Source organism: Rhinopithecus roxellana, chromosome 16, assembly GCF_007565055.1.
Source record: "Rhinopithecus roxellana isolate Shanxi Qingling chromosome 16, ASM756505v1, whole genome shotgun sequence".
NCBI classification, from domain to species: domain Eukaryota; kingdom Metazoa; phylum Chordata; class Mammalia; order Primates; family Cercopithecidae; genus Rhinopithecus; species Rhinopithecus roxellana.
The window spans coordinates 12,426,541-12,441,743 of record NC_044564.1 but is presented as its reverse complement, the minus strand read 5'-3'; the positions used below and the strand labels follow the sequence as shown (position 1 = coordinate 12,441,743).

General features: G+C 52.4%; 1 protein-coding gene across 9 annotated transcripts in view; it reads right to left on the bottom strand.

Moving 5' to 3' along the window:
• Positions 1-15,203, bottom strand: part of SARDH (sarcosine dehydrogenase) — a 75,956-nt gene that overhangs the window by 48,251 nt on the left and 12,502 nt on the right. For 7 of the 9 annotated variants that reach the window (XR_004054071.1, XM_030920293.1, XM_030920291.1 and 4 more), the window contains 5 exons: positions 7,886-7,990; positions 5,906-6,035; positions 4,752-4,889; positions 1,703-1,789; positions 1,281-1,371 (listed from right to left, as the gene is read on the bottom strand). Coding sequence is in view for 8 of the 9 variants with exons in the window: in XM_030920293.1 (XP_030776153.1) it covers positions 1,281-1,371; positions 1,703-1,789; positions 4,752-4,889; positions 5,906-6,035; positions 7,886-7,990 (551 nt within the window). In the remaining variant the exon portion in view is untranslated. The remainder of the gene's footprint in view (positions 1-1,280; positions 1,372-1,702; positions 1,790-4,751; positions 4,890-5,905; positions 6,036-7,885; positions 7,991-15,203) is intronic. The other 2 variants (XM_010372778.2, XM_010372780.2) reach the window with 1 other exon arrangement.

Genomic DNA, 15,203 nt, shown 5'->3' with positions numbered 1-15,203 from the left:
CTGGGGAGGAAGCTGGGTCCCTACCTGGCTCTGGTTCAAAAGTCGGGTGACTTCAGGCAAGTCACCTCCATTTTGCTGTTGGTAGCGGGGGGACCTGAACTGGCCCTTCCTTGAAGTCCTTTACAGCTTTATCATTTCCGGAACATTCCTCTCTTGGGAGAGTGCAGGGGCACAGGCCCAGATGGGCTCTGAGTCAGCCAGAGGAGGCTTCACTGTGTCAGGTGCCATGGAGAGGTGGCAACTGGGGGACCTCAGTGTAACTGCCTCCATGGGGTCAGACATTCCCCCTGACAGTGGGTGTAATGTCCTCTTCAGACCAGAAAGGACTGGGTCAGCAGAGGTGAGGGGCACACTGAGCTGAGCCAGGCCTTCTCCCTCCATAGCCCACCCCACCTACTGCCTCCCCAGGGAGACTGTCCACCGGCAGCAGCCAGGAGCAGAGTGGGCTGGAGAGACCTGGAGGCCGGCCTCCCTCCAAGCGGCCCTGCTTCGCCACCCCTCAATGCATGGGATGCGGCCCGGGCCACAGGCCCTGCTGTGTGAGTCAGAGAGGCCACCGCCACGGGTATGAGACACAGGAAGAGCCTCTCTCCTTGCTGGGGAGCACCTGCACCACTGTCCTGTGCTCTGCAAGAGATGGCCGTGACTGGCAGAGGGCCATCGGGATAGGCTGCCGTCACCGGCTCTGGCTGTCAGCACCCCGGTCCCTGCCTCAGCTGAGGATGACTTAGCGTTCCCGTGTGCGGACCCCATGCCAGGCGCCTCACCAGCACAAATGTCCTCCCTGCTCCCGAAACCTCTACAGCCCCTCCCCACCACCCTGCGTTATAGAGGAGGAAGTGGCTTGCACCGGGTCTCATTCCTGGCCGCTTTGTCAGTGTACGATTGAACGGGACAGCCAGGGCTGCCTGGGTGCAAGCCGCGGCACACACAGCACAATTTTCCCAGCTCAGCCCTGCTCCCTCCTGCCCCCAGGCCTCAGTCTCCCCATCTGTGAGGGGATGATGCCATCCCACTGATGACTCCAGAGCTGTCCAGGGGCTCAGGCAGGACCCTGGGACAAGAGATCTTGGAAGCTGTAAAGCGGCGTGGACCTGCCCCCCAGCCACCCCCTCAGCACTGCACACCTTCTGCTGGTAGCCTTCCTCCTTCACTGCTGCCTCTTCCAGGAAGCCACCTGGATTTCAGGGAAGGCTCCTTTCTAAGTAGCCCTCGCTGTTTACCCCACCCCACCTCTCCTGAGTGGGGGGCCCTGCCCTTAGGTCCCAGTGGACACTTACCTGATGTCATAGCCATGCATGTCCTTCTCCGGGCGCCCATGGATGATCCAGTGGGCCAGCTCCTGTCCACAGCCACCACCCAGCATCATTCCTGGCAGGAAGAGAAGTGCAGGGCCACGGTCTGCCCCCCAGGGTCCCCCACCCATGTCCAATCCCATGCCCCCATCTCCACGGACAGCACAGACACTCCAAGCCCCACTCTCCCCAAACCTGGGGTGCTGCACGCCTCCCAGCTGGACTGCTGCTGGACTGGACCCTGGCAAAGGTGCACTCTCTGGGAAGCAGGCAGGGCTGGACTCCCCAGCCTCTCCTGTCCCCACCACTGTCAGCGGCCACAGTGCTCCTGTGCCCACCTCCCCCAGAGCTCTGGGAATGGCAGGACTGCCCTCTCGGGGGCCAGGAGGACTGCTGCCCAGACTCACCTGCGCTGTTGAAGCCGCAGCCCAGGAAGAACCCTCGGACCTCAGGTGCCTCCCCCATCAGGGGCTTGTGGTCAGGCGTGAAGGATTCTGAAAGGGAGAGAGAGGCCTAGAGTCCCTTGCAGTGCACACACTCTTGGGGTGGGGCCTTCCCAGAGAGCAGTGATCAGGCAGGGGTCTGCAGGTGCCCCTCCACCCAAAGCCTCTCCCTCCTCTAGGTCCTGCTCAGTGCCACTTCCTTATGGAGGTCTCCCCGCTGGCTCCTGCCCTTGTTCTCCGAGCCCCTCCACGTGTGCTGCCAGAACCAGCTGACGGCGACCTGGCTGGGTTCTGCCTGGTGGGGTCCCGCTCTGTCTTGTGACCTTTGTCCTGCCGACAAGGAGCCCTTCTCTGACCCTGGAGACCACGCCACGGCTCCCCCACTGCACCAGCATCCTGCTGTGTCCCTGCCAGAGACTTGTCACTCCTGCCCACTGGACCTTGAGAGGGCAGGGACCAGTTTTCTCACTGCACATCCCCCGGTCTAGCACAGGGTCAGAGCCCAGCAAGTGCAGGTGCTTGATAAATGTCTGTTGAGCCAACAAAGGATCTGAAGTTCTGCGGGGGAGGAGACCGATGTCCTGCTCCAGCGGTCACTGCTGAGCCTCAGACAGAGGCCAGGACACGGTGGGACAGGAACCCTGGCTCTCTGTGGCCACAGTCCTGGATTCAAACCCTGCTTCACTCCTTCCTAGCTGTGTGGTGTTGGACAAGTCACTTTGTCTCTCTGAGCAAGGCTTAGTGTCCTCGTCTATAAAACTGGGATAGCAGAAGCTCCTTCAGAGGGCTGTGTGCCCGCCAGCCTACAGACATTCATGTCCTGGGCCTGGCTCTGGGAGGCAGTGCTGAGCAGGACATGTCCCAGCCGTCGAGGAGCTGACCGAGGGAGGGAGCAAATATTTAAATAAGCAAAAAACAGACATTCTGGTAAAGAAAATATGAGAAACTGAGGGCCACGTGTCACTGACGTGCCAGCTGCTGCTGTTGGCGCCCTAGCACCAGCCCATGTTAGATTCTAGATGAGGAAGCAGCCGGCCCTGGCGTGAGGGACCCCAGGGCAGCAAGTCTGGGGGACCATCCTCTGCATGCAGACCAGAAGCAAGCGCCGTCCCGCTCCCTGGAGGGCGATCAGGGCCCCCACGCTAGGAGCTGAGGGGGCAGAGAGCCACGGGGAGCCTGGGCTGAGAGCCTGGCCAGGAGAGGCAGAGCTCCTTGAAGGGGCAGAAGGTGGCAGGGCCACTGCAGGGGAGGGTGGAGGAGGCAGGCGAGAGGGACAGGGCCCTAGGTGGAGGGCCTGGGTTATCAGGACAGAGGGCAGAGGCCAGAGCAGCCATCTGGGTGAGAGACAAGGAAGACTCCAGAGAAGATGATGATGAGGCAGAAAGAGTGAGCTGAGGCCGGGTGCAGTGGCTCACGCCCGTAATCCCAGTACTTTGGGAGGCCAAGGCAGGCAGATGTCTGGAGCCCAGTTCAGGACCAGCCTGAGCAACATAGTGAGATGGGATCTCTACAAAAAAATCAAAAAATCATCCGGATGTGGTGGAGCGAGCCTGTAATTCCAGCTACTCGGGAGGTAGAGAAGGGAGGATGGATGGCTTGAGCCCAGGATGTCGAGGCTGCAGGGAGCCACAATCACACCACTGCACTCCAGCCTGGGTAACACAGCGAGACCTTTTAAAAAAGGGGGTGGGGGAGGTAACCTGGGCTGGGTTTGGGGATGGCCCAGGGAGCATTTTGGGAGGGCTGGAACTATTTCCAGGCCCAGGGCGGGCAGGAAAGAAGCTCTGAACAACCTCACAGGGCATCTGCGGGGAGCGCTAACAAGAGCTAGCAGAGGGGCAGCTGCAGGGAACAAGGGTCTCTTGGATGTTTCACAAATGACTCAGGCGGGTTGAGCAACTGGAGGACGCATGGGACCTCCAGGCAGCATGGCCAGGGGCCAGGCCTGTGGCTCCCACCCTGACCTTGGTGAGCTCCACCATCCTGGAATGAGAGCTCTGCCTGCCCTCTGGGGTGCTCCCTAAGTCACGGGGGCCTGGGACTTCCCTGCTCTTTCTGGAGGCCAAAGGCCATTGGCCATGCCTGGCAAGGAGAAATGCTGATTCCCCACCAGTCTCCCATCCAGCCGACAGACCAGATCCAAGATGTCCTCGCCTGCACATCTTCCCCAGAATAGGGCCTCGTGGGGAGTACCGGCTCCCCAGGCTAATTAAAACGAGACAGAGGAAGAGAAAGAGAGAGATAGACAGAGAGACGCCTGGGGTTATCTGTGCTCCTGGGATTCTTCCGGGCCTGTGTTTCTCGCTGCCAGACCCACGCAAGCTGGGGGGGGTTGCAGGGGTGGGGGCAGTGAGTCATGGTCGTGTGCTCCCACCCTGCACGCTGCCCCGGTCCCTGGGGCTCCATCTGCTTCTCCCTGGGGCTGCACTTCGCATGGAGCCAAATCCATGAAAGTAGCCCCTGCCGGCGGCTGAGCCGATGCTGAGCGTGCCGGGACAGAGGGGGCTGGACTCTCCGGTGGGCCACAGCCCTTCTGTGTTGCTACTCTTCCCTGTCTTTAAGGTCGTCGTCCGCTCCCTGCATGGCCCGTGGAAATCCCTGGGCTCCCCGCTTTGTGCCGCTCCACTCTACTCAAATGCTCTCTACAGCTGCTGGGCCCGACCCATGCCCTGCACCGCCCTGTGGCTTCTCGTCCCTAGGCCACCCTGCCAAGTCGGTGCTCCGTCACCATCTCACAGATGCACCTACTCCAGAGGGCACCCACTCCTGTGCCCTTCACTCAAGGCACAGAGGGACTCACCAGGCTTCTGACACGAAGTTTCCCTGGGGGCAACACTGTGTCTCTCTGAACCTCTCTCCTAGCCCTGAAGCAGGGCCAGAGCTCCCCCTACCAGGAAGCAGTGGGGAACACCCGTGTGATTCTGCAGGAACCCCGATGTGGGGGAATCACTGTGCCCATCTGGTGCTCCCCTGCCCAGATCACGTATCCGCGGCAGGCCCAGCACCGACTCACCCTCCAGGGCCAGGCTGGGCTGCCCCCGATCCTGGCCGCCCGTCTGTGTCCTCAGGCTGTGGCCACCCAGCCACTCCATGCCTCCTGTCAGAGCACCCACCCACGGGCTGTGGTCAGTGACTTGCATGTGGGTCTCCCCTGCCAGAAGGAGGGTGCTGGCCTGAGTGGGCCTGCCTCCGGCACAAACGAGGTACCACTTAATGTAGAATGAATGCCCTCATGAAGGAACGTTGGTGCTCTGGGGTCACTGGTAGCTCCGGGCTGCCCCACACTCAGCTTGGGGACATCTGGCTCAAAGTCCTGTGGCTATAAATACCAGGGTGCCAAGGCCAGCTCCAGCCCCTCCTGCCTTCCAGAGAGTGCACCTTTGCCAGGGCCCAGGCCAGCAGCCTCAGCCCCACACCCACCCCCTGGGGCAGAGCCTTCCGGGCTCCCCAGGCCAGCAGGGTGGGGCAGGGCTGCGCTGCGCTGCGAATGACCCACATGGGGCATCTGGGAGCTGAGCCCACCTTTTTGCTCCCGCCTCCTCCAACTCAGTTCTCCTGGGGCCAGCGAGGAGGGCCAGAGTTAGGGGAAACTTGGCACTAGAGCCTTCCGCCGCTGAGCTGGCCTCCGGGTGCAAGCCGCCAAGAACAGTGGGGAGGCCAGCAGCATGGGGTCCTGGCCAGGGCAGTGCTCTCTGGGAGCGGTGGGGGCTGGGGCTGGAGGCAGAACTGGGACTCACAGCTGTATAAGCCTTGCATCAGGGAAGGTCTCAGCCCTTCCATTCCTCACTCAGCCTCACAGGGTGCTGGGATGCGGCCCGCTATTCCCATTTTACAGATGAAAACACAGAATTCCAGGGAAAAGTCGAGTCTAGGGATGAAGAAGCCCAGGTGGGGAAGCCAGGACGAGCCACACTTGAGGCAGGAGGAGGCCCTGGCCTCGTGCTTGGGGCAGATGATGGCCCTCGCGAAGCCCAGGCCTCTCACCCATATTGAGGAATAAAGGCCACCCCTAGCACCCAGGGCTGCTGGAGTCATGCAGCCAGAGAGCCCGGGGACAGCCCTGGGTCCCCTGTGGGACACAGGCTGGCCTCAAGGGGCATCACTACCAATAGTCGTCAGACGCAAAGACCCACAGACGCCCACCCCAGCTCCGAGGCTCTCACTCACCAGGGCCACACACCGTGGACTTGATTCCTGTCTTCTCCAGCACGGGGACACGGTTGATGGCACCTTCAATGTGCTGGGTGAACACCTCCCAGTCCAGGTCAAAGAGGCCGAAGGCAAACTTGTCTGACACCTGCCAAGGCAGTGCAGGGGGAGTCTCCTTTATCTCCAAGAAGGCCATGCATCCCCATGCAAAACCTGCCTTGTGATGGCTGCCAGGCCAGCCTCTGCTGAATCAGATGTATTAGAGGGCTGGTGGTCACCCACACGTCCCGGCAGTTTGTCTCCCCTACCCACCCACCCATCAGCAAGGCCTGTCTGCTCCCCCTCCCCACCACAGCCCAGGCCTCCACCTACTCAGCCCTTGATGGTTGCCATGGCCTCTGGCTGGTCACCCTATTCCCCACCCTCCCTCAGCCCACTCCCCTAGATCCCACCATGCCCCTTCCCTGCTCACAAGCCTCTTCTGGCCCCCTGCGGCTCATGATGGCCCCGAAGTCCTGCATGTACCAGCCTGCCTACCTCTACCACTGGGCCCGCCACCCTGACCTTCCCGCAGCTCTTTGGGAAGAGCAAGCTTGTTTGAGTTCAAGGCCTTCACCCCTCAGTGGCACAGTTCTTCGCCTAGACCTGGTACGCTGGTTTGTGGTCTCGGTACAGGGCTCTGCTTGGATGTCCCCTCCCCAAAAAACCCTGCCCTGACCACCCATCTAGAGGATATCCTTCTGCTCTAGTCTCTCTAGGCTGATCCGTAACCTGCTAATTTTATTCAGTGCATGATCACCTTCCAGAATTTCATTCCTTGTTTGTTTGTTTGTAACAGAGTCTCACTCTGTCGCCCAGGCTGCACTGTAGTGGTGCGATCTTGGCTCACTGCAACCTCCATCACCTGGGTTCAAGTGACTCTTTTTTTTTTTTTTTTTTTTTTTTTGAGACGGAGTCTCGCTCTGTCTCCCAGGCTGGAGTGCTGTGGCCGGATCTCAGCTCACTGGAAGCTCCGCCTCCCGGGTTCCCGCCATTCTCCTGCCTCAGCCTCCCGAGTAGCTGGGACTACAGGCGCCCGCCACCTCGCCCGGCTAATTTTTTTGTATTTTTTAGTAGAGACGGGGTTTCACCGTGTTAGCCAGCATGGTCTCGATCTCCTGACCTCGTGATCCGCCCGTCTCGGCCTCCCAAAGTGCTGGGATTACAGGCTTGAGCCACCGCGCCCGGCCTCAAGTGACTCTTGAACTCAGGCCTCCCAAGTAGGTGGGACTACAGGTGCCCGCCACTACTCCTGGCTAATTTTTGTATTTTTAGTAGAGACGGGATTCTACCATATTGGCCAGGCTGGCCTCAGACTCCTGACCTCAAGTGATCCACCCGCCTCAGCCTCCTGTAGTGCTGGGACTACAAGTGTGAGTCATCTTGCCCAGCCGTTTGTTTGTTTATTGTATGTCTCCCCACCAAAATACAGGGATCAAAAGTCAGGGACTTTCATCTTAGTTTCCCTCTTTCTCCAGAAATTAAAGCAGTTTTTAGCGCAAAGTAGCCACTCAGTAATTCCATGTGTGGACTAAATGCATACACACATAGAACGGGGCTGCAGGGCTGCCCTAACCCCAGAAGCTGCCCGGGGAACAGCCCAGGCCAGGGGAGATGTTGCTGCAGCAGCTGGCTGGGAGGGCAGTGTCATTTGCTGAAAGACATGGGACTTGCGTGCTCTCATGCCCTTCTGAGGTCATCACTGTGCACTGTGCAGCCCTTCACTGTTGATGTTTTGAGGCAAAGCCCTCCAGCTGCCCCAGTTTTGGATTTGACTGCCTGCCAGGACCCTCAGGGTAAGAGCAAGATGGCTTTGAGCTTGGTGGGGCCAGGGGACCTGCCACTTCTCGGGTGTTCCTCTGAGGAGCTTCAGGAGGGTGGTCTTCCTGAAAGAAGCCCTCTCAATGCTGAGATGCAGCCTTGACTCCCTCCCATTATCCCAGGGCCTTGGCATCTTACCTCCTCCCAAAAGATGGGGTTGGCCTCATAGCCACCCACAGACAAGGCATCCCCTTGGAGGCGGAGGTAGACAGAGGCATCGTGATCACGGACGTTGGGCATGTTCTGGAAGGCAGAGAGAGAGAGGCTTTGGCATCAGCCAGAACTGGGTGGGGACTTGGTTCCCCACGCCCCATGGTGGGCCAGCACCTCCACCCAGGGTCACCAGCCCGAGATGGTCCTCCTCGTTGTAGGACCCTGAGGACAGAGTGGACACGGGGTCTCGAGTTACACACAGTGAACGGGTCACTGCCATTCAAGCCTCTCCTTCCCCAGATCCCACAAAATAACAGCAAAAGGGGAAGAAGGAAGAAGGAATGGATGGAGGAAGAGAGCGAGGGAGGGAGGGAAGCAAAACGTATAACCCACAAAGACGAGAGAATAGGCAGAGGCAACAGCAGAGGATGGGAGATTCCAACCAACCCTGGAGGATGCAGAGTAGATGGAGGAGCAGTGAGCCTTAGCTGGGGCTGGAGGAGAGGGAGACTGAGCAAGACAAGCCAGTGTGCCCCTCCTGCCTCCTCCTGAATCTTCAGAGCTACCCCAGGTCCCTCTGCAGGGGGTGATGTGCTTGCTTATGTATGGAAGGATCTTCCCCTGGAGATGTGGGTCCTGAGAGGCTCCAGACGTGGGGAGAGTGGACTGCCGTCCCCCCACCCCCCATAGCAGATTGGAGACTCTTCTATGAGACACTGAGAGGCCCAGTGAAGGCTTGAGATGCTGACACCAGGGTCCCTCTAAAAGAGAAGGACTTGCCGCCCAACCTTCCTGAGAGGCTCTCCAGTCCTCCCCTCCAAGCCTCCAATCAGACTGCTGCTCACTCTCTCATAAAAATAAAACCACAGGGTCAGACACGGTGGTTCACACTTGTAATCCCAGCACTTTGGGAGGCTGAGGCAGGCAGATCACGAGGTCAGGAGATCGAGACCATCCTGGCTAACACGGTGAAATCTCGTCTCTATGAAAAATACAAAAAATTATCCGGGCGTGGTAGCGGGCACCTGTAGCCCCAGCTATTCGGGAAGCTGAGGCAGGAGAATGGCATGAACCTGGGAGGTGGAGCTTGCAGTGAGCCGAGATCATGCCACTGCACTCCAGTCTGGGAGACAGAGTGAGACTCCATCTCAAAATAAGTAAATTAATTAATTAATTAATTAAATAAAACCACAGGCCGGGCGCAGTGGCTCACACCTGTAATCCCAGCACTTTGGGAGGCCAAGACGGGCGGATCACCTGAGGTCAGGAGTTCGAAACCAGCCTGGCCAACATGGTGAAACCCAGTCTCTACTAAAAATACAAAAAATTAGCCAGGTTTGGTGGCACGTGGCAGTAATCCCAGCTACTCAGGAGGCTGAGACATGAGAATCTCTTGAACCTGGGAAGTGAGGGTTGCAGTGAGCCAAGATTGCACCATTGTGCTCCAGCCTGGGCAACAAGAGTGAAACTCTGTCTGATAAATAAATAAATAAATAAATAACCACAAACCACAACAAGAACATCAGGAATACAAGAAGATGGTGTATTAGTGTGTTCTCACACTGCTAATAAAGACATACCCAAGACTGGGTAATTTACACAGGAAAGAGGTTTAATGGACTCACAGTTCCACATGACTGGGGAGGCCTCACAATCACGGTGGAAGGCAAAGGAGGAGCAAAGTCACGTCTTACATGGCAGTAGGAAAGAGAGAGAGCATGTGCAGGGGAACTCTCTTTATAAAACCATCAGATCTCCTGAGACTTATTCACTACCACGAGAACAGTATGGGGGAAACCACCCCCATGATTCAATTATCTCCACCTGGTCCCACCCTTGGCACTTGGGGATTATTATGATTCAAGGTGAGATTTGGGTAGGGAGACAGCCAAACCATATCAGAGTGAACGACAGTGCTATGAAAAAGGAATCTAAGATGAAGAAAGAGGTCTTTAAATGAGATATGATAGTCAAAATTTACAATTCAACAGAAGGGCCAGATAAGGCTGGGACCATCATCCAGTGATTAGGCTAAAGGAAAAAGACTACAAAACAGAAATCAGGAGTGGAAAAAAAATAAGAAAATCAGAAGGTCCATCTTGAAAGTCCAACATCCATTTTACGGGGGTTCCAGAAAGAAAAGACAGAGAAAAATGGAGTCGAGGAAAATGTCAAAGCAACAATCCAAGAAGAGTCCTCAGATTGAAAATCATGCATTCATATGGAAGGGCCCAAGAGTGCCCACCAAGCCCTGGGTCTGGACAGAGGCCTGCATCAAGACCACACCATGGGAAACTGGGTGGCCAGGACACAACACTGGGTGGCCAGGAGGGCCATCAACAGGGGACCACATTGCTGGAGGCTGGAAGACATGGAGCAAATTCTTCAAATGTCTGATGGATGTTTTTCAACACAGAATTCTAGATCCTGTCAAGCCATCAATCAAGGGTAAGAAAAGAATGAAGGCTTTTTCAGACATTTATGAACACAAAACATGTACTTCTCACATACTCCTTTGCAGTAAATGGCCAGAGAACACACTGTGACAAAAGAAGGAAAATAAACCCAGAAAGAATAAAAGCCATGGCTCCAGGCAGGGAGGCGTGAAGAAGGCACTGGAGTGACAGCTTAGACCATGCAGTGGCCAGTCTGAAAGGGAGTGGAAGATCTGAAGGCAGCAGGAAGTCCTCCAGGGGAGGGAAATGGGACTTAGAGGCATTAGGTGGTTTATCTGATGTGTGTGCATATTCAGAAAATAGTATCAATAGGTGTTTGACAGATCCCTTGACACAATTGGGGAAAAATAGTAACAGTTATATACACACATGCAAATACCCTCAGCAAAACAATAGCAAACTGAATCCAGCAACATACAAAAGGGGTGATACACCATGGCCAGACAGGACATGGTGGCTCATGCCTGTAATCCCAGCACTTTGGAAGCCCGAGGCAGGAGGGTCACTTGAGGTCAGCAGTTCGAGACCAGACCTTGGCAACATGATGAAACCCCATCTCTACTAAAAATTCAAAAATCAGCTGGGTGTGGTGGCACATGCCTGTAATCCCAGCTACACAGGAGGGTGAGGCAGGAGAATTTGCTTGAATCCAGGAAGCAAAGGTTGCAGTAAGCCAACATCACACCACTGCACTCCAGCCTGGGCGATAGAGTCTCACTCTGTCTCAAAAACACAAAACAAAACAAAACACCATGGCCAACTGGAATTTATCCTAGGAATGCAAGGTTGGTTTAATGTATGAAAAGCAAACAATAAAATACACTATATCAACAGAGTACAGGATAAAAACCACATAATCATTCCAGTAGATGCATAAGAAGCATTTGACAGAATCCAACATCTTTAATGATTAAAAAAAAAAAAGCCTCAACAAACACTTAACAAATTTGGAAGAAGGGAACTTCCTCTAAGTGCTGAAGAATATCTACAAAAACCCACAGCAAATGTCATACTTCAAGGAAGAAGGATGACTGATTTCCCCCCAAGATCAGGAATAAGAGAAGGATATCCATTCTTACCCCTTCTACCCAACATTACATTGGAGGTTTTAGCCAGGGCAGCAATTAGGCAGCAAAAGTAATAAAAGGCACCCAGATTGAAAAAGAAGAAGTAAAAATATTTCTATTTGCAGATAACAAGGTCTTGTATATATAAAATCCTAAGGAACCCACTAAAAAACTACTAGCTCTCTCCTCTCTCTCTCTCTCTCTCTCTCTCTCTCTCTCTCTCTCTCTCTCTCTCTCTCTCTCTCTCTCTCTCTCTGTTTCTTTCTGACAGAGTCTCACTCTATCACCTGGGCTGGAGTGCAGTGGTGCCATCTCAACTCACTGCAACCTCCACCTCCTGGGTTCAAGTGATTCTCCCACCTCAGCCTACCGAGTAGCTGGGATTACAGGAACGTGCCACCATGCCTGAGTAAATTTAGTATTTTTAGTAGAGACAGGGTTTCACCATGTTGGCCAGGCTGGTCTCGAACTCCTGACCTCAAGCATCTGCCCACCGCAGCTTCCCAAAGTGCTGGGATTATAGGCGTGAGCCACTGGGCTCAGCCAAAAAACTAATGTATTTCTATACACTAGCATTGAATAATCTGAAAAGGAATATAAGAAATAATTTCATTTACAATACCATCAAAAATAATAAATACCCTTAGGAACAAATTTGACCAAAGAATTGCAAAACTTGTACTCTAAAAACTAGAAAATACGCCAGGCGCGGTGGCTCAAGCCTGTAATCCCAGCACTTTGGGAGGCCGAGACGGGCAGATCACGAGGTCAGGAGATCGAGACCATCCTGGCTAACACGGTGAAACCCCGTCTCTACTAAAAATACAAAAAACTAGCTGGGCAAGGTGGCGGGCGCCTGTAGTCCCAGCTACTCCAGAGGCTGAGGCAGGAGAATGGCGTAAACCCGGGAGGTGGAGCTTGCAGTGAGCTGAGATCCGGCCACTGCACTCCAGCCTGGGTGACAGAGCAAGACTCTGTCTCAAAAAAAAAAAAAAAAAAAACTAGAAAATACTTTTGAAAGAAATTAAAGAAGACCTAAATAAATAGAAAGACATTTCATGTACATGAAATAAAAGACTTATTTTTGTTTAGGTGACAACACACCCCAAATTGATCTATGGCTTCAACACAATGCCTGTCAGAATCTCCACTAGTTTTTTTGAAGAAATTAAATAGCTGACCCTAAAGTTCATACAGAGATGCAAAGGACCAAGAATACTCAAAACAATTTTGGAAAGGAAAAACAAAGTTGGAGGATTCACACTTCTTGATTCCAAACTTACTGCAAAGCTATGTAATCAAGACAGTGAGGTACTAAATAAGGATAGACCTACAGATCAATGAATTAGAATTGAGAGTCGAGAAATAAACCTTCTTCTTCAGAGTTAATGATTTTCAACAAGGGTGCTAAGATAATTCCTTGGGGGAAAGCAGACTTCTCAAAAAATGTTGCTGGGACAACTGGATAGCCACATGCAAAAGAATGCAGTTGGACCCCTACCTCACGCCATGCACAAAATTTAACTCAAGATGGATTACAGACATAAGTATAAGAGCTAAAACTATAAAAGCCTTAAAAGAAAATATTAGAAGTAAATCTTTATAGTCTTGGGTTGGGAAATGTCTTCTTAAATATGACACCAAGAGCACAAATGACAAAAGGGGAAAAAAAGAGATGAATTGGACATTATTAAAATTTAAAACTTGTGCTACAAACCATACCATAAATAAAAGTGAAAAGGTTATGTATGACTTCTGGATTCTGAGAGAAAAAAAGAAAATGAAAAGACTACCACTCAACGGAAGTTTCAACCACTGAATAGAAGAAAATATTCATAAATCATATACATAATAAAGGACCTGTATCCAGAATATTTAAGGAAATCCTACGCAAAGATTTTTTTTTGAGTCAGAGTCTCACTCTGTAGCCCAGGCTGGAGTGCAGTGGCACTACCTCAGCTCACTGCAAGCTCCACCTCCTGGGTTCACACCATTCTCCTGCCTCAGCCTCCCGAGTATCTGGGACTACAGGTGCCCGCCACCTCGCCCGGCTAGTTTTTTGTATTTTTCGTAGAGACAGGGTTTCACCGTGTTAGCCAGGATGGTCTTGATCTCCTGACCTCATGATCCTCCTACCTCAGCCTCCCAAAGTGCTGGGATTACAGGCATGAGCCACCGCACCCAGCCAAGCAAACCTATTTTTAAATGGGCAAAGTGTCTGAGTAAACCTTTCTCCAAAGAAGATATACAAATAAATCAATAAGCACACGAAAAGAGGCTCCACATCATTTGTCATTAGGGAAATGCAAATCAAACCCACGGTGAGACACCACCTCACACCTTCTAGGATAACCGGCATTAAAAAAAGACAAAAAATAACAACAGTTGGTGAGGATGAAGGGGAACTGGAACCCCTTGGTATACTTCACTGGTGGGAAGGTAAAATGGTGCAGCTTCTTTGGAAAGTAGTCTGATAGTTCGTTGAAATGTTAAATAGAGTTACCATATGATTCGGTAATTCCACTCCAATGTATATATTGAGTGTTCCTTATCTGAAATGCTTGGGAACAGCAGTATTTCACATTTTTTATTTTGGGGGATTTTGGATATTTGCATTATTGGATATTTGCATTACCTGTTGAGCATCCCCAAACCAAAAATCAAAATCCAAAATACTCCAGTGAGCATTTCCTTTGAGCATCATGTTAAGAGTTCAAAAAGTGTTGGATTTTGGAGCATTTTGGAGTTTTAGATTTGGGGTGCTCAACTTGTATAAACTCAAGAGAAATAACAACATAGGTCCCCACAAAAACATGCATATGGCTGTTCACAGCAGCACTATTCAAAATAACCAGAAATGAGAAAGACCAAATGTCCACCAGTGGGTGAATGAATAAATAAAGTGCATTCTATCCATACAATGGAATATTATTCAGCTGCAAAAAAGTATGAAATACTGATACATGTGTTTCATACATTGTATTTCATACGGTGATACAATGTATTTCATACATTGGTTAAATCAGCAGTTCCTGTCTGCAATATTATGATTTTGTAAACATTGGTTTTTTGTTTGTTTGGTTGGTTTTGTTTTGAGACAAAGTTTCACTTTGTTGCCCAGGCTGGAGTAGTGGCACAGTCTCAGCTCACTGCAACCTCTGCCTCCTGGGTTCAAGCAATTCTCGTGCCTCAGCCTCCCATGTAGCTGAGATTACAGGCGTCCATCACCACACTCAGCTGATTTTTTCATACATGGACAAATCGTGAAAACACACCACGTGAAAGAAGCCAGACATCGCATGATTCCATTTATACTAAATGTCCAGAACAGGAAACTCCATCGAGGCAGAAATCAGATTTGGATTGCCTAAGTCTGGGGATAGGGTGGGAAACGGGGAGTGATTGATAACAGGTATGGGTTTTGGGTCATGAGGATGATGTTACACACACACACACATATAACAGTTACAGAGGAAACTGAGCAACTGAGGCAAAAACTATTAATAACTCCAAGAAACACAAAAAGTTGGACACTACTTGATCAGGCATTAACAATGTTTACATAATCAGCTGGGCATGGTGGCCCACGCCTGTAATCCTAGCACTTTGGAAGGCCAAGATGGGCGGATTGCCTGAGCTCAAGAGTTCGAGACCAGCCTTGGCAACATGGTGAAACCCCGTCTCTACTAAAATACAAAAAAAAAAAAAAAAAAAAAAAAATCAGCTGAGTGTGGTGATGGACGCCTGTAATCTCAGCTACATGGGAGGCTGAGGCACGAG